This window comes from Panthera leo, chromosome D4 (genome assembly GCF_018350215.1).
Source record: "Panthera leo isolate Ple1 chromosome D4, P.leo_Ple1_pat1.1, whole genome shotgun sequence".
Lineage (NCBI taxonomy): Eukaryota > Metazoa > Chordata > Mammalia > Carnivora > Felidae > Panthera > Panthera leo.
In genome coordinates, this window is record NC_056691.1 from 30,493,196 (window position 1) to 30,517,695 (window position 24,500).

The window sequence follows — 24,500 nt, forward strand, 5'->3', positions numbered from 1 at the left end:
CAGTGCCATGGTGTTTTCACACGGACATATGTTGTTGTTTCTCCTGGATGTGTAACTTAGAGTGGTATTGTCAGGTCAAATGGCAACTCTGTGTTTACATTTTTGAGAATTTGCCAGACTGTTTTTCCAGAGTGGCCACACCATTTCACATCCCACCTCCCCCCCACCCCGCCCCAGCAATGTATGAAGTTCCAATTTCTCCACATCCTTGCCAGCACTTGTTAAGTGTCTTTTTTATTCTAATCATCCTACTGAATGTGGAGTGGGTATAGGTCATTGTGGTTTTCATTTCCATTTCCCTGATGGTTAATGATATTGAACATCTTATTGGCTATTTGTATATCTTGTTTGGAAAAATGTCTATTCAGAGCATTGCCTGTTTTTCAGTTGGGTTATTTCTTTTCATTAAGTTGTAAGTTGTAATCCTTTTTGTATCCAAGGTAAGTCCCTTATCAGATATATGATTTGCAAATGTTTTCTCCCATTCTGTGGATTGGCTTTTCACTTTCTTGATGGTGTCTTTTGAAGCACAAAAGTTGTCAGAAGTTTGGGGGTGATGTCCAGTTTATCTACTTTTTCTTTTAAGTTTATTTATTTTGAGGGAGAGCGCGCACGCACAGTGGGGAGAGGCAGAGAGAAGGAGAGGCAGAATCTTAAGCAGACTCCGCAACATCTGTGCAGAGCCCCATGCGGAGCTCAAACTCATGAACTGTGAGATCATGACCTGAGCCAAGATTAAGAGTCAGATGCTTAACCGACTGTGCCACCCAAGCACCCCTTTTTCTTTGTTGCTTACACTTTTAGTGTCACATGTAAGAAACCACTGCCTAATCTAAGGTCATGAAAGTTAATGCCTGTGTCGTCTTCTAAGCGGTTTATATTTCTAACTCTTATATTCATGGTGTGAGGTGGGGGTCCAACTTCTTTTTTTTGCACGTGGATACCCTGTTTTCCCAGCACCATTTGCTGAAAAGACCATTCTTTCTCCTTTGAATTGTCTTTGGCACCTGCTTGAAAAAAAATCAATTGATTTTAAATGTGAGGATTTTTTTCTGGGCTCTGAAATTTATTCTATTGATCTATTCTTGAAGTCTCATGAATTTAAAGAGGATATTTACAAAAGTATGTATTTGTAACCCATTGTTTTATAACTCTGTTCATGGTTGCCTATGGTTGTTTTGTTCCAATAGTTTCTCCCTTTTCTTCTGCAATTTTATCTCATTTTGTATGTAATGCCATCTGGGAAGGGAGTGCCTCGTGGTCAAGCGTAATGCTAATGGGATGGTGCAGTTCCTATTTTTCAAAGACTGCTTTGAAAACAAGAAGTGGGGCAGCTGGCTGACTCAGTTGGTGGACTGTGTGACTCCTGATTTGGGGCTTGTGAGTTCAAGCCCCACATTGGGCATAGAGATTACTTAAAAAAATAAAAAAGAAAACAGACAGGAAGTATCTTCAGTTGGTAGTGACAGCATAAAATGATTAAAATATGGAAGCTTATAGTTCCGAGATTTTCTTACCTTATGTAAATATGAGATGCAGAACCATGAAAGTATGCTAATTAATAGTAATAACTTTTTCTTTGAGAAAGTAGACATTTTAGATCCATCAAAAACTTCTGATTTTTCATAGAGTTCCTGAGTTGGAGTTAGAAGAGGAAACTCAAGTTCAAGAGATGACCCTTGATGAGTGGAAAAATCTTCAAGAACAGACAAGACCAAAGCCTGAGTTTAACATCCGGAAACCTGAGTCCACTGTCCCTTCCAAAGCAGTGGTGATACACAAGTCCAAATATAGAGATGATGTAAGTATGACATTTTCTTGTCTAGAGGTAATCTTCATTCTTACCTTACTGGAAACCAGATGGAGCCTTTCCACTTCTAGTGTGAAAATGGGACATTGGTAGTTGGCATTCTAGTTTCTGCCTAAGACTAATCAGATATGATGTGTGCCTAATTTTATCTGTACCTGTATTGTTCATAAAAAGAGTTGAAACTTGGCCTGTCGACACTTCATACAAAGCAGTTTCAGTGACAGTGCATTTTCCGCTCAACCCACAGCTGTGCTTTGACTGTGCAAATACTGTATGTTAATTGCATCTCGTTTTTGTCTCAAGAGAGGTACAGTGTCTCATGAATAGTGCCATTTCAAAGGGTAACTACTCCGCATTTCATGATTAGGTTAGATTTTCAGCTCACGTTCTTAATAAGAGCATTTTATTGGGAGGAGTTGATCATTTGCAACCTGTCAGAGTTCTGTGCTGTGTTACTGCAGCAGTTCTGTCCCCGCCGTGTAACTGCCGCCACCCAGGAGGAGCCCCTGGGACAGTGCGGCTGCCTGGCCACACCCTGCTGCCGCAGCCAGGATTGCTCACATTGTTCCTCCCTCCCGTGAGGGCCTTGCTCTTCATGCTTTGTGTTCAGGCCTTTTTGGAGGCCTCGGCTTTGAAAAGGACTCCCAGCATATATTGATGCAGACGATCAGTGAGTCATGTAATCGCGTTCTGTTTAAGTTACTGAACTTAAGGGTGCCCTGAATATTCTCGCTTTAAACTGTAGAATTCACATCATTCAGTCACAGCTGCTTATCTTAATACACATTTCTGTGTTGATGATGGTGGTGGACAGATATTCCCACTAGATATTATACACTGATTTTCCGTTTGAAACTGTGTAGCTTTATGTGTTTCCATTGACACTTCGGTTACTTGTGTTCTTTGAATGAATACTTTCATCAGAGGGTCATTTATAATACAGGATGCCTTACCACCTCCAGTCTCTTCCAGGCCTTACTAAGAAGTTTGGAGCCACTCCACTAGCTGTTATACACAGGCAGCATGGAGGGGAGAGCCTTCTCTTGGAAGTCTCTGTGAGGTATTTCTTCACGTCCATCAGCTAACTGGGTTGGCTCTTTTCCTATTCACTTTTGTTCTTTTTTGTTCTGGGCCATTGTAAATAAAGCTTTTCCTAAAACAAATGTGCTGTCAGGATGTGAAATGTGCAGCTGACATGTTAGGTAAAAATAGCAGCTGTTTTTCCTGCATCCACACCAGATTCATCCTCCCTGGCTCCAGAGAGAGGTCTCCTGGAATATCTGAAGCAACTGGGTTAGCTGAGTCATCCAGCTTGGTCTCCACGAAGCACATGTCTTTGGTCTCTTGTTAATGTTACGGCATTGAAGATTTTAGCCAGAAATTGTTCTGAGAGCAACAAAAGCCAAATCTTAGGGTCACTGGTTTACTTTGTTCTGGGCACCCTAAGAGACAAAGCAATAGAGTAAAATGCCTTGTGTTTGCAAAGTTCAGACCACCGGCAGCCTGTGAAATGAGCTGATCCCTTTCAAGAAAGCGCACTCAGTATTGTCCCAGGCACCGCTGCCCTTCCTCTGGCACGGCCTCCCCCTACTCCTGCAGGGCCTCCCCCTACTTCTGCAGGGCCTCCCCCTACTTCTGCAGGGCCTCCCCTGACTCCTGCACGGCCACCCCCACTCCAGCACAGCCTCCCCCTGCTCCACGACCATCCCCACTCCTGCACAGCTGCCCTTGTTCTGGCACAGCCTCCCCCTACTCCTGTGCAGCCTCCCCCTACTCCGTCACGGCCTCCCCCACTCCAGCACACAGAGCCCGCTGTTTTCTGAAGCAGGCGGTAGGCTATTACTTCGCCTCTTACTGGTTTTTTGTGTCTGTCTTTTTACCAGAGTGTCAATGCTCCTGAATTGTTCTTTCCTTCACCTTTTTAGTTTCAACAGTACATCCAGCTAAGGCCTCTGCTTTATTTTAATGCAGCTTTGAAGGGAACATAAATGTTAAACACAGAACCTGTAATGAACAGATGGCCTAAAGGGGTTGATAAGTTCAGGGAGACTTGATTCCATTTTCTGGACAAGTTGTAGTAGGAATGTTTAGCATTATAGCGTTTGGAGATTCTCATCCAAGATCATTGGCATATTTTGTATAGATTTATGTTTTACTCAAAAGTGAGTTTTTTTTTTTTATCCATTATTAGGAATTGAAGCCAAATCAAATTTGGAACAAAGTTTATTTAATATAGTTTTCTTTTAACAAGAAACAGAACTTATTTGACCTCATATATAATAAAATGTAATTTCTCAAAGTATTTTGGCCAAAAATAGTTCTTAAAAAGCAGCTTGAATTCTTTCTGCAGCAATCATCAGATAACTATACTCTGTTGTTTTACTATTTTCCTAGATTTTGAGTCAGAATTGTTTATTGTAAATCATGCAGTTTTTAACATATGGTATTTGTACAGTCAGCACCCACATTGAAAGGAGTTTTTCCATCAAGTTCTATTCTAAGGAGGTGATATTTCCTTATTTATCAAAGTAGCATTTGTGAACAAATAAAAGGCAGAAATTAAAATTTTTTAATCTCAGCAAAATACATTTAGGTATAAAAGATATATGTTGATTGCTGGTAGGCATGTCAAATCTTACATCTTAACCTGCCAAACTGCTAAAAACTCGGGTGTCACTTGAGTTAATAGTAATTTGAGAGATGTTTGGATTAAGACGGTGAGTATGAGAATATGTGGCTGGGAAATGTGCAGAACCCCTGTGCTGGAACCAGAGCAGCGGGGTCACCACCTTTGCCTTGCCCTGTAGCCCAGTGCCGACAGCACATCAGGGAGGGCCACTGTCCGCTGTGATGCCATATTGGCTCCCTGGCGGCATAGCGCTTCGACGCTGAGCGAGTGAGTGTCCATGGAGACGGGTGTGTGCGTGCGTGTGTGTGTGTGTGTGTGTGTGTGTGTGTGTGTGTGATATGCTGTAACTGTGTTTCAGATGGTAAAGGATGACTATGAAGATGATGCCCACGTTTTCCGGAAAGCAGCCAATGACATCACATCCCAGCTGGAGATTAATTTCGGTAACCTCCCTCGTCCTGGGCGTGGAGCCAGAGGTGGCACACGGGGAGGCCGGGGAAGGATCAGAAGGGTGGAGAACTACGGACCCAGAGCAGAAGTGGTGGTGAGTGTGTGTACTCTGTGACCTGGACGGTTTTCTGAAGGAGGTGAGAGGATGAGGGGGCCCCAGGCTATGCCACTGGGAGGCCTGTCAGGGTCTGCTGTACATTCCTGTATCTAGTGTGGGTCTGGCATCCAGGTGTTCAGAACAGTGAGGTCAGCAGCATGGACATAGTTGGATACAGACCATTCAGTGGCCGTGGCCTCCATGGTCACCGGGCACATCCACTGCTGTAAATGCACTCTCAGAACCAGAGAAAACTCACTCATCTGCATCAGACAAGTCCCCAGGCTTGGAATCCTATCAGATCACCTGACAGTTCCTAACTGTGATCCAATCATATGCCCTGTGCCCTTATGGTACTTTCAGGGTAGACAGAACCCTTCCAAGGCTTCAGGGCCTCCTTGTGACCTCCCCAAGCTCACCTTGTCACCTCAAACCATTCTTCCCTGCTCCTCAGCCAACACTGCTCTACCTCTAGTTCTTCACACAAGCATGTTCCTGACCCCACGGAGCATCTGCACCTGGTGGTCCTTCTGCCCATTTGCCTGCTCACCTAGAATAGATCCTCTCACCTTGCTTCCTCAGAGAAGTCTTCTTTGGTCACATTTCCTTCCAGACCAGGTCAGAGTCCTTGAGCAAAGAATTTTTTCTTTGAAGCATTGTCTTCATTTGTAACTGTATTCTCACTGGTGTGATTGTTGATCAGTGTCTGTTGTCTGTACAGTGGATGGACACAAACCATGTCTGCTTTTGCTCATTATTGGTTTCCCCAGTGCCCAGCACAATTTAAGTGTATAGTAGGCACTTTGTAAATGTTTTATAGACAAATATATGCATACTGTTCTCTTCTAGCTCAGACCTGCCCACAGGCCCCCACCTCTTCACCATCAGGTTACCCTGTTTGAGGATCCATATTCCCTTTGCTCATTCACTGAGGCTTATCTCTGGAAGAACCTTTTCTTCTAGAAAACCTTACCTAATGGTGATGTGCATTCCACCTCCAAATAGCAGTGGGTGCCCCTCCTGTAGGCCATTCATAGGCCATCTGTTGCTGAAGTTACCAGGCTGTGACTTCCTCGGGGCATCTCCCCTGACCCCAGGGAACCCCAGGTCAGGCAGGAACTGCTTCTAATCAACCTTGTATCTCCATATAGTAAATATTCTAAATCATGTTTATTGGATGGTGGAGGTGCCAGATACAAAAAGGGTCACTCGGTAAGGGTTTGTGGGAGGAAGGGAGGGAGGCAGGAACTGGTGGCCATTTTGCAGAGGGGACAAGAGCGAGTCTGAGAAGGGACCCTTCCGCACCCCCCCTCTCTGTGTCTCTTCCCACTGGGAGCCTGCCTCTCCCTACAGTGTTTGGGCCACACCCACTGTCAGCGCCCACCTGGTTGAGAGCAGGCATGTGTTTCTCAGAGGGCTCTGCCCAAGTGGCAATGGGTAAAGTGAATGTTGGTTTAAAAACTTTTCTTTTCTTCTTTAGACACAAGACGTTGCTCCCAACCCAGATGACCCTGAGGACTTTCCTGCTCTGGCCTGAGAGAGCCCTATTTCCCTAGCAAGCTACAACAGCATTGGCATACCTATGAAGAGACTTTTCTTGGTGTGGGGAAGAGTCAGACTCTAAGAACAATAGATGTTGCTTTTTCCCGTTTAGTGTGAATTCATTGCACTTTTTTGGCCTAGGGGCTGTGGGGTAGGGATTTCTCTAGACACAAGGCAGCAGTTCCAGTTGGGGGGGTGGGGGGTTTAGTCTGGCACTTTCCCAAGAAGGTGGAGAATGGTGATTATTTTTTTATTTAAATAATTCCAAATGAAGTTCAGAAATAATGTTTAAAATGTGTACATAGAGATTGTATTGAATCCTCCACAAAAACCTGGAGAGTAAAGATGTAAAATAGAATCTACAGAGACTACTTCATAAGGTGTATAGATTGGGAAGGCTGTGTGCTTTAGCATTAGAGCAAATACATGTAACACCGACCATTAATTGAAAGCAGTCACAGCCTAGTTTCCAGAGACTGACGAAGTAAAATACACCTGTACTTACTGTTTACTTGTGTTACAGTCTCCTGGAAGTTTTTGAGTTTTGGTTTTCATTTAACCGATAATTTTAAATAGCTGGTGGGCAGCCATTGGCTACCACTCTGTGACAGAGAATTAGGAAAAGTATTGTTTTTGGGTTTTTTTTAATGGTGATTTAAACTACCTCGTGGTTTCTGTGTGTATGTACACACGCATACACGCACGCTTAGTATAAATGTGCATATTTAGTGTTTGGGTGGTTTTCAGGATGAGTATTAAGCGTATGATTTTTAAAATCGTTATTTAACCCATTGATCAAGAGAAAGGGGGTCCAGGCAAAATAGTGTTATACCTTACCATCATATCCTTTTCTCCCCTAGAAACTAATATCTGAAATCAGTGCCCATGTACAGATGCCCTCTGTCCTTGCCTGGCAAGACTTGTAAATAGTATTTATTGAACACCGTGTGCAGTTTTTCTCACCCAGCCCATACACCAGTTCGAGTTCCTATTTCTTGCCTTTGGTGAACGTTTGGGGTTGGGGGCTACCTCAGAGTTTCAGTAACTCACCGAGTCCTGCCATGCCCAGCAGAGTGAGTCCTGCCAGAGCCTGAATTTGGCCGAGCATCCGGGGCAGGGACTGGGGCGGAGGCAGCTGTAAGCTGCGGGCAGCTGGGGGTGATGCTCTCTCCAATTGACTGCAGAAACTGAAAATAACCTTTGCCTGTTGTCACAGTTAATATGCTTCTGTTGGAATCTGAACTTGGTCCCAGGATCTGTGCTTTCCCCCGCTTTGCTATACTGTTTAAGATGGCTCTGAACTTGAACCCAAGTGTAAATAAAGGTTGGTATTCCCTCCTAACTGTGTACAGAAAGCTGAATCCTTTTGGTCACTCCCAGGTCAAGAGAAAAGAATGTGGAAAAAAGCCCAGTAGAAGGAATCGGCTGACCTCCCTGCCATATGACAGTTAAGGACATTTGCTGTGGGTGACTGTCCACCCTTGGTCTCTTATTACTAAATTAATATCTGAATACTAAGATATATTAACTGATTGTTTTATTTCCTCTCCCTGGAAAGGACACAGTGAGTGGGAGTGACCTGATGTAAGTCAAGTCTCAGGAGAGTGAATGTCACATTTAGCCATAATGATCAACTGGTACAGCATGAGGGTGTGTCTTTCCTCAGCAGGCTTGATGCTGTGACATGAAGTTACTCTGCCCACCTTGGCTCTGAAGATAGGCAAAACAAAGATCCCTTTCAATAAAATTCCCTGATGTTGTAAATAGTGGCTGAAAAGCCCATAGCACTGGAATTAATACTGTATTTGCAAATACCGCATCCTTCTTAGATGTACTGAAGATTCCTGTGCCATGGAACAGTCTTGGGTCCTGTAGTTGGAAACCGTTCTGGGGGATAGGGTACAGTTTCTGAGCCTGTAGAAGGCTTTGCTCACCAGGACTATGTCTTGCCAATTGGTGGGGTAGATAGATAATTGGGTTTGGTCCTGTGGTTGTCCACAGTGCCCCAGAGAAGACCAAGCAGAAGCAAAGAGCAGGGGAAATCCCTAACATGCCATAAGGAAAATCAAAGCAGGCAGGAGGCTTATGTTTGGATTTATACACAAGGCAAGGCCTTCCTGATCCAAGTTCCTCTTTTGAGGTGGGTGTAGTCCTGTTTCTAACAAGTAACAGTGAACAAATTGATCCCACAAAAGAAAACTAGTGTGTCAGTCCCCAAGACTCTTGGAAAGCAGACGTCAAACATGTTTGAATGCCAAGGTCAATGTGCCGGCCCCACTCTGGGGGGACAGCAGCTGAAGATGGCAGGGCGGGGGGGGGGGGGGGGGGGAGGAGTCCCAGGGCCTGGAGGTTGGGGGAGCCTCACAGAGAGGTGTCGCCCCTGAAGGAAGCAGGGGTTGGCACCAGTCTTGATTGGATGAAAACCTAAGCTGCTTATCTGACAAGGTCTGGGAAGAGGCAGACTCCCTACAGAGGCTACCGCCAGGGAAGCGCCTCAGGAAGGTTAAAATCATGCATTGGATGTTTTTAACATCTGGCCAGGCTACTTGAGAAGCTGTACATCTTTAGCCTAATGTTGCTGATAAGCATTTGATGTCTTCATTCCCATGCAAGGCAAGGCCCTCAGAGCCCAAGAGGCCGCAAGGGGGACCCGCACTTCTAGTGCTGGTCACTAGTTCAGGGCTTTTCCTCTCGGTTGGCTAGGTCCTCCGGGCCACCCCAGTGCAGGCACTGTTTTTCTTTTGAGACAGTACCATGTGGTGCTGGTTAAGTCCTATGGAGCTACTGGACCTGGGTCTCAAGCTGGGAAAGGTCAGCCCTCTTCTGAGCCATTCAGGAGCCACGCTGCTGACAGCAGGTGGGGCTTTCCTCCCCTCTGCATGGCATCATGCAGCCAGATGAGCATAGTTTCACTGTGAGAGAAGACCTGCCCATTTCCTTTCACTGCTGCTGTGTCTCAGCCTCCACAAGGGTCACGGTTCGTGCAAACAGCCACTCGGGATCTGCCCTCCTCTCCAGATCCTCCGACACTGGCCTGAGGTCAGTGTCCTCAACATGCCCCACACGTCTGAGGCTTTGCCTAGCTTTGTCCCAAAGGGGTCTGTATTTATGTGGTGAAGAAAATGAGGAAGGGAAAAAGGTATTTTAAAAACGTCTTTATTGTAGGGGCACCCAACTGACTCGGTAAAGCATGCGAATCTTGATCTCGGGGTTGTGAATTCGATGACCATGTTCAGTGTAGGAATACTTAAAAAAAAAGTCTTAGAAAAAATATATATCGTAAAACAATATGGATACAAATGCAAATTTCCTTGTAACACCACCTAAGAAACTGATTTTCCCAGAAGCCTGTCCAGTGCCCATGCCAACCACAGCCTCCCCCTCCCCTGAAAGGAACCACTGTCCTTAGTCCCAAGGGTCATCCCTAACATTAAGGCTTTGCCCTTCATTTGGATGTCTTCTACATCTGCAGGCTCGCCCTCCCACCCTTGGTGCAGAAACTAGCGGCGTGAGGAGACGAGCAGTGGTGGAGTGGCTGCTGTGTGCGGTCTTGCAACTGTCTCATGCTTTCCAGTCAGGGAACGGGAAGGACAGTCTTCTTGGTCCTCTTAGTCCCTAGCTAGCGCCTGATGAGGAGATAAGGCAGAAACAAGATCCAGCCCTCTAGCCCAGTGTTCCTTCCACACTCCCAAAATTACTTCAATTACTAGTCCCCAGGGTAAAGCTGCTAGGAGAGGGGCAAAGGCCAGAGGACACAGGTTCCTCTGCAGGGGATAAAGGAAGCCACAATGAGTACCTGCTGTGTGCTCAGGGGCAAGTAACATGGTGACCACACACAGCAGTGGCATAAGTGAGTCCCTCTTGAACACATTCTCCTGAAAACACGATGGGATTACAAGTGTTCTTAGAGGGGCACCTAGGTGGCTCAGTCGGTTAAGCCTCGGACTTCGGCTTAGGGCATGATCTCACAGTTTGTGGGTTCGAGCCCCGCGTCGGACTCTGTGCTGACCGCTCTGAGCCTGAAGCCTGCTTCGGATTCTCTTTCCCTCTCTGCCCCTCCCCCGCTCACTCTCTCAAAATAAACATTAAAAAAAAGTGTTCTCAGCTTTATTATTAGATCTCCTGCACAGGTGGAGATGGCATGACTTGAGAGGCCACGAGATTAGGTTCAAGGTCACCAGTGAGGCACTGGTGGAAATGAACAGAAGTTTGGCTCTCCCGGGGGCTTCATGGAGCCTACAGGGTCCAGCGGCTGCTTATGCCTCTCCTAGGCCCAAGCTGCTCCCTGCCTGTCTCCCAAATGCTCTGGAAACCCTTTTCCTCAGCCACAACGCTGCTTGTGACTCAAGGTGATGGAATTTCCCCAACCAAGCCACAATGCCTTCTAAGCATTTTGCAGAAATGTGGCCTGATTTCAGAGCACAGAGTCATCTGTAAGTGGGAATGCCTGTCAGGTGAGAATGGAGTGGTGTCAAGGCGCACATCAGTCTCCAGGGCTCAATGAGGGTAGAGAGAACTTTCCTTGAGAACAGCCACCCCACCAGGGGCACTGAGAACACCTCCACCTCATGGGTGCACTGCTCAACCCAGGGGAGCTCACCCACATGGATACACCCGCACGGCCATGTTAGTGGCCCTGGCCTGCATTTCACCTGTCTAGATACTGGGAGCATCCGAGCAACAGGGAGGAAAACTACTCAAGTATCAAAGTAAGTCCTACATTCTCAGCCATGCAAAATGACCACCACCTGCGTGTTTGGCGGTGAGGGAAAGTGAGGGGAGAGCAAGCACGGTGGCTGGAAGAGTTTTCAGTAAGAGGGAAAAAGCAAGGTGGGTAGAAAGGAAGCAAGAGAAATGTGGAGGCTGCATAGCCTAACACGAGAAGTGGGGATCCCTACCCTTACTGCATCCCAACCCAGGAACCTGTGACCAGAGCAGAAAGACAGCCCTCAGGGATTTTAACCAAGGATCTGTAGATGCCCAGAGCAGGGCCTTGGAATGACTGGTGAACGGGCTCTGAAGCGGGACACCTGAGGGGGCGCCCTTCGCACTGCATCTGTATGAGCAGCGCCCCTGGAGTTGAATGCTGCACAGCCGGGGAGGCCACAGAGGGCCTGCCCATGAACTCTTCAAGAATTTTGCATTAACTTTTCTGGGGACACAGACCAGCTTCCACCAAGTCAGTCACAGGGGCCCCTAATGTAAGAAAGCAAGGAACGCTACTTACTGGGGATCTGCCACCAGAGAGGAGCCATCCCAGTCACTCCTCCAGGCCACCTACTGGTAGGCCCAGCTCTAGCCTCAGGCTGAACCCTCAATACCCAGTGGATAGAAGACACACTTGCTGAGGCTGAGGCACACGCTTGAGGAAACAGGCTTAAATTGCACCTGGAGAGACTTTCTGTTGGTGAGCATTGTGCTGTCCAGGAGAGATCTTCTTGGGAGGCCTAGTCTTTGCGGATCCCAAGCCAGATTAAAAGCCGGTCTAGAAAGGTTACAGCTTGAGACGGCCAACTATCACTGCAAAAGGGAGAAGATAGAACGAGTTGTATTTATGACACCAGAACCTGTCTTAGGGAGTCACTGGGTGTGACAAGGACTAGTTTAATATGGCAGCTAGAGAAAAGACTCCACGGTGCACACTGTAAACTCCTTAGTTAACTGCAAGGCAAATCTGGGGTTGGCCACAGCAGAATCACCCTGAACATGAGTGCTCCAGGGTGCTGGAATCAGGCCCCTGCTCTGTCCACTCCTGTTTAAGAACCTGTCAGCCACTGGCCTGCCTACAGAGCTCCCATGTGTCATGTAGCTCTGTCACAACACACCCCTCACTCTCAAGGATGGAGACCTCTCCGTGGCTCCACATGGCAGGAGATATGCTAGGCTCAGGCAGGAAGGCAGTTCGCTCACTGTCTCAGAGCCCCCGGCCCCAGTCTCACAAATACTCATGAACCCCATTCCTGAGGGCCAAGCCCCCTCTGCTGCCCCCTTCATGAGTGAAACCTTTCCTCCAGCCCCTTCTTTTGCCCTCTGGGGTTTGCGCCAGAGCAGAACAGGGCAGGGGGACAATATTCACTTCAGCAAGGTCCTAAGAGCAACTGTTTCTGTTTCCATGACATTGCCCAATGAAGCTGTATTTGAAGCTGATCAGCAGTTCCCAACGGGGGGGGGGGGGGGGGGGGGGGCAGCACTGCCTCCTGAAGGGGGCTGACAATGTGCGGGGGTGTCTGGACTATCCAATGGCTGAGAATATGACTGGTATTTAGTGGGTGGGGATGCCAGACTGGCTACATTGTCTGGAGAGTCCCACACAAGGAAGAACTGTCCTGCCTGAAAAGTCATCTTGTTTTACATGGAGAAACACACCCATGATGAGAAACACACCCATTGTCTTTCTCCAAGTAAAACAATGCACAAACCATACCATCTCCTCTACTCTTTCTTTTCCCACCCAAAGCCTCTCCCTGTTTAGAAACGTGACATTTGGTAGTATAAGAATTCGAGGGACCAAGGCCAGTCCCTGGGGGTGGCCAGCCCACGTGGCCTCTGGTCATGCTGGGTGAGAAGCCTCCTTACCTGGGAATTTCAGTGTGGATGGAGCACCTGTCATCCAGAAACATGTCAAAGCCATGCAGACTTGCTAGCAAAGAGACGAGACACAGTTAGAGGCAAGGCCAGGCAGTGTGGGAGGATCTCCGTTCCTACACAGGCTGGGCCAGCACCCCCAGTGAAGAAGCCAGAATGTCTGGAGATGCACTTGGATGGGTTTTGCCCAGAGTCCATTTTGTTCTCCCAAAAAACTGAGAAAAATAGACTGTGATAGGTACATATTATGCCAACTACTTAGAAGACAAAAGGCCCCAAATCTAAATAATGGGGCAGCTAAGAGTTAGGACCAGATACGGCAGCGGGTAATGGTGACCCATGACCTAATAGCACTAAGGCCAGTGTCCTACTATTAATTAGCCATCTCAGCCATGCCCCGACAGCTGATGCTAAGGGGACTGTCCACTGTCACAGACCTTTTCAGAGCATTAAGACAGTATTTTTTTTTTTTTTTTATTAAACACAACATATGTATGACTCTTTGGATGTGTCAAGCACTTGTTCTAATGAACAAATATTAACCAAGTTAATAATTAATCCTCATCTGTCTCCCTGGCTAACAAGCAGCAAAGGTTTGCACGCAGCCTAGGTCCAGAATCCATGCTTTGAACAATTATAATAAGCTGCTTTTTGACACAGCATATACCAACAAAAGCTTTAAATTTTTGCACATCCTTGACCCAGGAGACATGCCTTTTGTAAGAATTTCTCCTAAGGAGATAACCAGCACCGACCAGGAAGAATCCACACAGGAGAATGTTTAATCAATCTGTACTAGTGAAAGGCCAGAAACTACCCACGGGGGCAAGCATGAGGAGAGACCATGCCGAAGTCTTGGCGACCTAGAGAAGGTGAGTATTATGTTCATGGAGAATTCTTGCCACCACCCTGCCTTCCCAAGCACAACAAGTGTGCTCAGACGCATGGGAGGAAATGGGAGCAGTGGATGGATGGGACGCCTCCACTGGCCTAGGGCCCAGGCTAAGGCACACTCACCTCCCTTGATCTTTTAATTCCAACGCTACGCATTTAGCAGTCCGATTTTACAGATGAACAAAGTAAGGGGCAGGAGGCAGGAAAAGGATGCCTGAGACCACAGCATGAGCGGCAGAGCTCATTTCAGAGCACACACTGGCTGCTCTTTCCACATTGACTTGCTAACTCCATACACTCCGGGGCCTCATGAAGGGGCCTTTCTACTTAACTCTACCCCCACCCTAGGTCATTTACCTAATTATGTACAGAAAATTACCTTAAATGTAGGAAAAAATTAATTTATTGAAAGCTATGTACCAGCATGTTTTAAATGCTTTGCATGGATTACATCATTTAATTATCCCACTAACTGTTAAGATAGGAATCCCTTTCCTTCCCATTTTACTTAAGAAACAGAAGCAGAGGGGTTTAGCAAATTGTGTGTGTGGTAGGTGGCACCAAATGGCATTGTCGACAACAGAGAGGGAGCATCTACAGGGCCAGGGTCTCCATGGCTCATCACCCACACTGCACAGCCCTGCAAGACGGAACTTGGGGTTTCATTCCGAGTCTTCCAAGTGTTAGGCCCTTGCCACGCCTGCCCCCTTCACAGCACTTACATACTTTGGGCAGCTTCGCAGATGCCAATCAACTGAACTTCACTGCTCGGCAGGAGGGTGCACGACCTGGAGGGGCAGGTAGCCGCTGCAGCTTTCAACAACAGGGGACAGAGCTTGCGAATCACACTCTGGGGGTAGCAGTGCCTGCTAGAAGTCTGGATGGGGCATGAGTGTGGGGGTCCCTGTGGTTTGTACTTTGAAAACCTGTATCCGAGCACGAGTGAGCCGAGTTCCTTTGGGAATGGGCCAGCATTCCTAACAGAGCAAGCTCCTACATCCCAGACACATCCTCTGAGTGGTGGTGTGGGCATTAGGTCTTCAGGATCCAGGCCAGCACGAGACGGTCAGAGGGGAGGCAGGCAGACGGCACCGTGATGGCATCCAGAGTTGGACATCAGAATGTAGGTGCCTGGGCAATGGTCCTGCCCCTCGCTTAGCTCTTTACTCCTGACCTTGGCAGGTAATGTAAGGGCCTGATTTATGTGTCTTATCCTCAGTAATTTCCACAAAGTCAAACCTTGGCATAATTTGAGTTGGTGTTGGGTGTGTACAGATTGACTTCATAACAGGAGCCCTCACGCACCATCTTATCTTGGGGAAGGTGTTATGGACTGAACTGTATACCTCCACCCTCAAATTTTTAAGCTGAAGCCCTAATGCCTAATACCTGAACGTGACTATATTTGGAGACAGGGCCTTTTAAGAAGTAATTAAAATGAGACCATAAGGATGGACCCTACTCCAATCTGACTGGCGTCATAAGGAAAAGAGGACAGACAGGACACCAGGAATTATAGTGCACAGAGAAAAGTCCAAGGCCAGCGGCATCAGAAGAAATAAACTCTGCCAACACTTTGATCTTGGGTCTCCAGCCTCAGCACTGAGAGGAAATAAATTTCTGTTGTTTCAGCCCCCAGGGTAGTAAACTAATACAGTGGTTATATCCACTTTATATTCTGACCATTGCCTACTACAATTCAGAATGGTAAGTGAATACAGTAAACTGGAAGGCTGTTTGGTTAACACTTTTAATTATATGATTATAATTATACAATTTTCACTATTCAGTATTTCGTATAAAACCAGTTACAATACACAAGATTTTCAAACTCGACAATACGTATCAAACTACATAGATATGCAAAGTTTACACGCCATTATGAAGCTTTATCTTAAAAATACCTTCAGGAAAATAAACATTCATTCAACCAGTTCTCTTGGCTTTATAAAATATGATTAGAAATATACATTTTAATAAAAAAATCAAGACAATGACTGACCAAATACTGATTAATCAGTTACATTTTAAAACTTTTTAATAATCTGTACATGAGTGCAGGTTAGATAAAAGTCTGCAAATTATTAATATAAAACTGCAGTACTATAATCAGATGAACATACCTGCTGACAGTTATTCTACTGGGCAGTTAAGGAGGTAATTTCTTACACAGTATAGGTGAATTGTCCAGTCTTTTAAATATATCTGTAGTATTTCCACTTAGGAACATGAGGAATACTCAGATTTAGGAGAAATGGAAGAGCAGCAGCTAGCCTTACCAGGACAGTTTTAGCGGGAGATAGCTATTAAAGAATCAAAATATGCTTTTAAAGTTGTTTTTCATGAGCACTGCTTTCCAAAATGCAATTACTTTAAAAAATGTATGAAGAGGAACAGTTAAGCTACTTTTAGAACAAACATCAAAAGAGCGCATTGCTCATTTGTCATGAATGGTGGTGATTCAAGCAAAGGGAAGCTTCCAGAAGCTCTTGGCACAACACCACCCAGAAGGCCCGACGGTCCGCAGGGCACACAGAACTGGCCATCGGGCTCCAAGGGCAAACATATTCGCCTCACAAGCACTCTTGGGAACTCCTCTAAAAATTGTCTGGGCCCAAGAAAAGAGGTAGGAATGAATGACCCCTGTGAGAGGGCAGGAGGGCAGAGAAGAAAGCAGGTGGGTGACAGGCAAACGGGGCCAGGCCGAGAGCAGAAAGATGCTGGAGACTAGCAGAGCAGCATGCCGCCCAGATGCGGCTATGTGGACAAGGCAGGCTACGTGTTTCAGTGAGGCACTGCTCAGGATTAACCCCTCTTCACAGACAGCTCAGAGAGATTTCTAGTTTTTCTTTAGCATTACAAAAGAGAAGTCTGTCTATACTTCTAGGTACCCAGTTTTGCAGACACCCTTCCTTTGGACTGTCTTGGACTTTGGACATGAGTCCCCAAAAAGCTTCAAGGACACCTAAAAATATGCATTTCTAATTCTAATTTCAAAGAAACGGTCTTGCTGTACTTTCAAAGCTATTTAAGGCTCTTAAGTTTAAAGGAATCTCTCCATCTGACGTGCCCTATTTCATATTCCATAGCAACAGGGTCTTTCTATGACAAGGACTTGAAGTTAGAATCTCAGGAGATTCTGGGTGTGTTGAAGTTTCCATTGGGGGAAAAAAAAAGTCCACTCTTATTCATAGCAGAAAGAACTTTCCATCAGACCCAGAGACTTCCTGGATTCTAGAAATGCCCTCCAGTACATTTAATAATAGTGTGCTATGAAATCCACCGGAAGCACTACCCCAAGTCCTTGCTGTGTTCCAAGGACTGCTCCTTTATCAAATCACAGTTTCCTGGGACTCACTTTAGTGAGCCTGTTAAATAACAAGATTTTTTAGAAAGAGCCACAGTGATAGCAATTCTAGCTGGAAACTTGAGCAGCTGACACAAAAAGGCAATTTGTAAAATAAAAAGTACTGTGGTTAACACTGAAGCCCAGATTTTTACACTCTTGGCCAAGACATCAAATGGCTTATTCACTGGGAGGGAGACGGCACATTTAACTTGTTCTGATGTAATAAACAGCCAAACCAGGAAAAGTTCTGATGGAAGTTTGATTTTCATAACTACCTGGATTATTTATGCAGGAAATGGCCTTCAAAGATGTCAAGGGAAGAAGAATTGCCCTGAGAATTCAATGTTTTATGCAAGGGCATAGTCTGAATATTATTGTCTCCTAGCATGAGACATCTAATGGAATGTTTCTCCTCCCACCCAGAGCTTAGTGAAGAGAGGTCTTCCCATCAGGTAAGTGGGTCTTTGTGTCTATTCACTTCCAGGGATAGAAAACCACTTTTTTTTCTGAGATCTAGTCCCCAGCGTTTAAAAGCTGGCATGACACACCCCCATACTACCTGACAGGGAAGAGCCACCTGTTTGACCAAGATGATGGCACCATCTCCCCTCGAAGCCAGTCAATCTTATAATTTACTCCAAGAGAGTAAATATCGAAATGGAGCCACGGCCTTCCAGTAACTTTTTGCATTAACAGAGTAAAATCTGTTTATTCCAATCACTTCTTACTCCTCATAGTTTTGTTAAAAAGATAGCTTTTTAACAAAAGGAATTGCTTACTCGCCTGATTCATTCATCTTGTAAGGTGAAGGCATTTGCCTTCTGTTGCCTTTCCATATTGTATCTCCTGCTCTCCATTCTAGGATAGGCAAAAATTGGTTAACAATAACTAAAACCATTCACTTCTTATTATGGAGGTAACCAAGGTGACTGCAAAATATTCTTTTATTTTGGGCCCCCGTTTTTTGTTTTAGCAGCAAATAAATTGTTTTTGTGATTGCTTTTTATCACAGACTCTGCTGTGTTTCTGGAGGGTGGAGGGGCGAAGGCACACTGAAAAGAGTTAGTTGTATTCCCCAACCAAAGGCAACAGTGAGTCTCTTATTTACAAACAACTGAAATCCAGATGCTAGTAACTGTCACTGAAATCAAAGGGTGTGTGAATGGCCTTAGGCTGATCACATAAAAAAAGAAACCCACAATGTTACAGAGAAAGACCTGAATAAAGCAGTACTTTTTTTTTTTAGCCATCGTTATTTGGGATGGCTGTTTCCAAGGGAAAACACCAACAGTGTTTTTTTTAATCATGCGTGGAAGGAAACAGGATTTTAATTTGTATGTATGACTGGGCAACCAAATCGTGGGCAGCCTTGGCATTCTCCAGTCCCTCAATGACATAAAGAGGAATGACTTACAACAATCTTCCGACTCTGAAGGCAGCGTCCCCTCCTGAGTCTTCTAAAGCTACCACTCATGTTCTCTTGCAAATTCGGCTGCCAAAGTACCACTTTGTATCACAACATCCAACAGTCCTCAAACACGGTTTTCACAGATTCTTGTTAATAAAGCACTCTTTGGTGGAAGACAAGCAGCTTGGGTACTTAACAGAGTTACCATTACAACAATATTACAAGTATTAAAGTGAAGATGTTTAAACCAAATAGTATCAAATTACAGAAAGTACCATTTCAGTAATGCCTGTTTTCTCTTTATAAATTTTGACACAGGGTGAACAGAAAATAAATACATAAAAAACCTCCATCAGATCCTCGCTTCTTCTGAAGGCCAGCAGCTAAAATGATTGCCATCACAGGGACACACGTGCACCACACAGACTAGTCAGCTCTCCTGACAACAGAGGGCTTTGATATTTACACCTGAGACTAAATTTACAATAGCTTTTTTTGTCGTTAAACTTGAGATGTTTCTACAAAAGGAGAGCTGGGCCTCCTTCAAGTCACTGCTTGTGCCCAAACTCATGTAGTTATTTTAAACTCCAGTGGACATTGTCTTCATTGAATAAACTTCTTAGGTGGAAAGCGGCTAAGGCTTTTGCAATTTTGTTTTGTTTCCAAATACATTGTGCTAAGTTCTGCTGTAGGTTTCTGTTCCTAGAGTCTTCCTTCAGTTCTGGTCACAGGTTTTTACTTAACGCAAGACTGTTTTAGTCCTTGAAATGGAGGGACTACAGGGGGAGAAAAAAAAGGATTTTACCATGAAGGTTTCCAAGTGTCCCGTATGTAGTTACCAAAGACAAGGAAGGCAACATAATAAAAGTAGTGACATGCTAAGAAGTATACACTTTGTATAATTCTTTAATGACAAGTATTTTGGAAAAGACAGTACAATATCAACCATAAAGTAAAGACAAATGGGAGAGAAAGGCAGAGCAGAAAAAGGTTCAGTTCTGCAAAAAATAAAAAAACAATAAAAACAAAGAAAAAAAGAAGGGCGGGCAGAAGCAGCAGAGCAATGAGAGTACCATAATGCCATTAAGGGCATTTGTTGCAAAGCATTCCTTTTCCTTCTTTCCCTCTGAGGAACCAGGCTGTGGGAAAAGCGGAAAGAACGAAAAGATAAAGAAGTGTTACTTGATTATTTCCAAAGCCAGAATTCGGTCACAGAAAAAGCTCTGGCACCTCAAGCAGTTTCCAGTTCAGCAGCACGGAGGGCACCCGCTCCCAGCCAGCCTCAGACTACGCTGCAGGTGGGGCGCATCTTGACGGATTCTCCTCTTACTTCCCTTCTCTCCTACCCCGGTTTATTATGTAAACTTTCAACTAACCAGCAGCTTTTAGAGAAGAACTTGAGCAAAAGGAAAGAGTCAGAGAAGCCAATTCCAGTCTGGAGGTGCCCCTCACTGGATGATGAGGCCACTTTATCAAAGTAGCTCATCTGAATCGATGACTTAGTTTTTGGAGACCCCAACAGAGTACTGAGTATAAAGGTCCAGGTTAACTGGTACAGCCAAGTGGGAAAATGTCTGGAATTTCAAAGGGAAATTAGTATTTTAGATGAGCAGAGGTAACCAGCATTCTTTTTTAAAAAGATATTTCAGGATATTTAGAGACAACATCCTGGGGCTTCTAGACGAATGGATTTTCAGAGATAATGGCAATAACTGAAAATTAAAGCCCAGAGGTGGTGGAATGGGTACTGAGATCTGAGACTGTAAACGGACAAGAAGCAGTGACAGGTGGGATAATGACAAAAGTCACAATTGAGAAAACTTGAAAAGCCAAGAAGTCCTAAATGTAGCTATTTCCAACTGAAGGGCTCGTGAAGACATGTTTTTCAGAGGCCTGTGCATTTATCTTCCCCCATATGAAAAATCAGGTGCAAAATACCCCAAAAGTCATAAATATTAGGTTGGTTTGACAGATGGAGCAGAAGGTGATGGTTCCAAATGATGCAATTTAGAATTAAACAAAATAAATAATTTGTCCATGACGAGTTTCTCAGAAAATGGATGAAGTTATAATTTAAAAAAAGAAAGAAAAGATTCCTCCAAAGAAATACCATAAGCTTACAGAAACATGTACTGGATGGTAAGTTGTGTGAAGACACAAACCGAATTGAATGTTATCAAATGAGATGGCTGGAGGTCCTCAATCAGATGCAGAGTGATGAAATTTTCAAGACTCTAAGAGAGCTCATCAGAGACTGGAAAACAGTCCAATTCTTTACTGGATTTAATAATTCTTAAAAGAGAAACATGAGAACGCATTTACAGATCTAACAGGAAGTGAGAGAGGGAGAAGATTTACTTCTTCAGACTTGAGAAAAGGGATGAGGAAGGTGCCACAGAGATGCCTCTCAGCCCCAAGGGTCAGTGTACTCCATCCACCACCAGATACTCCAGTGCTCTGGGCCTGAACCGCACAACTCTGTCAGAGCAGAGCTTGACACCCGCTGGGTAGGTTTATGTGTGGCTCACGTTCAAGGGATACAGGAGGGAATGATCATCTACCAAGAAAGAAACCTGGTGGCATTTCTTCCCAGCAACAAAGATTTATGACAACACATATTTTTTCAGCCTCCAAATAATTGCATTTTCAATGTGTTTGTGGAAAAGGCCTCCCAAGTTGTAGAGCCTCTCAGTAAACTGTCAAAAATCAGAAAGCCAAATCAGTGGAAAGTGAGTTTAGGTGAGGTCTCATCCTGGAAGCCTCTAAGAAGAAAATAGAACATGGGAATGAAAGGTCAGGTTCCTACGGCAGAACAGATGATGTGAGAACACCAACCTGCAAAGAGAAGGCCTCACAGGTGGGGGTAACAGGAGACTGGCAACCCTTGTGCCTCCTAGGTATTTATTTTATACTGAGAAGTATACTGTATCATTTCCTTGTATTGCTGTCTAAAGCAAAGTTTTCTATTCAATACTTTATAATTACTCAACAATCTTGTATTATTTTGTCCTCAGATTATGCACAAATGTGTTAATTCCTTCATTACTCTCCAACCAAAAATGACTACTATTCAGTAGGATAAAAGCTTCAGGCTAACTGCTTGGCTCCCTCAGCTTCCACTATTTCCTAGAAGGAGGAAGTGGGACCTGTATGTAATGTATTTGCCTTTCTTTTGTGAGCTGTAGGTGGGTCACAGTTAAGGTAATGTGAACACAGGTCAAAGCTCCGTAAGAGGCCAAGAAGACCCTGCATGAAGGGGGCGTGTGTAAACACACTCGAAACCCAGCTTTCTCTCATTAGTTTATTTCTTCTCCCCTCCCAATCTCTGAAAGTCCCATTTTGAGAATTTAAAAGAAGACTTTTGGTTTTCAGCACTATGCCACATGCCTGGAAACTGCTTTGGGCCATTTCAAAATTCAGTTAAGTGTATTCAGTCTGAACTCTACTTTCAACCCCTCAAAGCATCTGGCCCAGGGACCTCAGGCAGATGCTCACTGCAATCAGGAACCACCTCTGCTGAGAAGCACACGTTTAGATCACTAGACAAGACCTAGATGGAAAAAGTGCCGCGTGGCCACGCCCCTCAGAGGAACGTGGTGTGACTGGGCACGCGTAGTCCCGGCTCCTGGACTCTATTCCTCTGTAGCCTGAAGAGCACAATCCAGAAAAGCAGAAAGCAGAATTAAATGTGCAAGACACACTCAAAACTGTAATAGAAGCCTGAGTAAGTATACCTAAAAAGAATATGTTCATTCAAAACATGTCTAACTATCCCCCACAGCAGGCTTTTTATCTGAATTTTTAATAGGGTAATTCACCTGAAAGTGTCGAAGTTAAAATGCTCCCATTTCTCCCTACTTACTGTAAAAAAGTTGGGAGGAAAATCAAATGATAAAATAATAAAAATCCCTGGGGAGCCTGAGTGGCTCAGTCGGTTAAGTGTCTGAATTTGGCTCAGGTCATGATCTCACGGTTCATGAGTTCGAGCCCCGCGCGTTGGACTCTGTGCTGACAGCTCAGAGCCTGAAGCCTGCCTCAGGTTCTGTGTCTCCCTCTGTCTGCCCCTCCCCTGCTTGCACTCTGTCTCTCGCATTTTTTCAAAACTAAATAAACATTAAAAAAAATTTTTTTAAATAATAAAAATCCCTAACTACCCTACCAGCCAGAAGAATTGTTAATATTTCAGCATTTCTGTTATCTTATTTCCATACATGCATAGAAACATATGCATATACACTTAAATATATGTATAATTTATAAGCTTATATACTACATATATGTATGAACATATACATATATTTGTAGAGGTATGCATTTCTATAAAGTATATTGTACATTTATAAAATTAGAGTAATACTTCCTAATTTTTATATGTGTGGCTCTTTTCACTTACTGCTTCATGAGCATTTATCCAAGCCATTAAATTTTCTGTAAAAGCATGATTCTTGATTCATTTGGGATAATTCAACAATCTTTAGCCCATTTCCTCTTCCTCATGGTTATAAATAATGTTCTGATATTATAATGTACCTAAGACCTTTTGTCAGTATTTCTCTATTATTCTTCTCAGTGGAATTAAGAGAGTAAAAAGAACTATGAATATTTGATACCTTTCTATGAAAAACTCAAAATCCCCAAGTCATGAGTTGGTGCTCTCAAATACTTGTACTAAGGCACTATCACATTCTGATGTAAGTAAAAGTCTGTAGTGAAACTGTAGAAAGAATTAGCAAAGAGAGGAAAATGGCAAAACTGAACAATTCCTTAAACACAAACACATACACACACCACAGAGTTCTCTGGTTTGTAGTGAGTCCCTCAGGAAACAGGCTGCTGGGCCCTGCACCCCGGAGACTAACTCGGCTGTCCCACAGCCTCAAAGACAAGAAGGCAAGAAGTTAAAAAGAAACAAGGAAAATAGGGAAGGATGTTTTAAAGTCTGGTTTAGACTATCTTCAGGCCGGTTGTGGTCTATTATAAGACAGGCGCTGGGCCATGAGCACAGGACCACACATGTTAACACCAGGCAATGATACATAAACACAAAAAGGGTACCTGCCTTCTTCTATTCATAAGATGACAGTTAAGTATGTTATCTGCTCTTCCCTCAAAAGGGAACTGCTTCTGGAATATGTTAGAAATGAAATGTCTGCCTTTAGTTCATGATAAACATCCAAATGCAACAGTAAGTAATGGATTTGGTCATGGAATGTGTGTATTTTCTTGTCACAGCCTGTAATAATGAAGGAAGGGAAGGTGCTGGGCTCCTGGTGAAAGCATGAGCCCCCATGGGTGTGGTGTGGACTGTGGCTAAGAGACCAGGCCCTAGGTAAAAAAGGATCCCAAACTCACTGGAGTTCTCATATTCCACCATCACACTTATTTGCAGCTAATTCTCCAACAATTATGCTGTATCTGCTATACAGAAAAATTTCCTTTGAGTCCTGACAGAGAGAGCTTTGGAAATTCAAGAACTTATAAGTACAACACTCTCAACTTCCCCATATTCTGACCCCGAGACACATCTCCAGTGTTCAGAACCACCTCTGAAAAACAAAACAAACCCTACATTAAAAATGGCCCAGATTTTCTTAGATGATGAACAAGTCAAACACATTTGATTAATTGTCCATCTTAGGGACTGTGCTTTCTCCTCTCTTCCTCTTTTCATTTCTATATCCAGAAGATTAAACTGGAAAACCAATGCTTGGAACTTTTCAGAAGAGTAGGATTCTT

General features: G+C 44.5%; 2 protein-coding genes across 19 annotated transcripts in view; one reads left to right on the top strand and one right to left on the bottom strand.

Moving 5' to 3' along the window:
* HABP4 (hyaluronan binding protein 4) overlaps window positions 1-6,639 on the top strand; it is a 40,184-nt gene extending 33,545 nt beyond the window's left edge. For 3 of the 4 annotated variants that reach the window (XM_042913962.1, XM_042913959.1, XM_042913960.1), the window contains 3 exons: window positions 1,630-1,801; window positions 4,798-4,983; window positions 6,467-6,639. In XM_042913962.1, coding sequence (XP_042769896.1) covers window positions 1,630-1,801; window positions 4,798-4,983; window positions 6,467-6,523 — 415 coding nt within the window. In that variant the 3' untranslated portion in view covers window positions 6,524-6,639. The remainder of the gene's footprint in view (window positions 1-1,629; window positions 1,802-4,797; window positions 4,984-6,466) is intronic. The other variant, XM_042913961.1, reaches the window with a different exon arrangement.
* The window catches only part of CDC14B (cell division cycle 14B), a 114,526-nt gene continuing 95,709 nt past the window's right edge, over window positions 5,684-24,500 (bottom strand). For 5 of the 15 annotated variants that reach the window (XM_042913953.1, XM_042913956.1, XM_042913949.1 and 2 more), the window contains one exon: window positions 15,740-19,540. Coding sequence is in view for 11 of the 15 variants with exons in the window: in XM_042913956.1 (XP_042769890.1) it covers window positions 19,504-19,540 (37 nt within the window). In the remaining 4 variants the exon portion in view is untranslated. The other 10 variants (XM_042913946.1, XM_042913944.1, XM_042913951.1 and 7 more) reach the window with 6 other exon arrangements.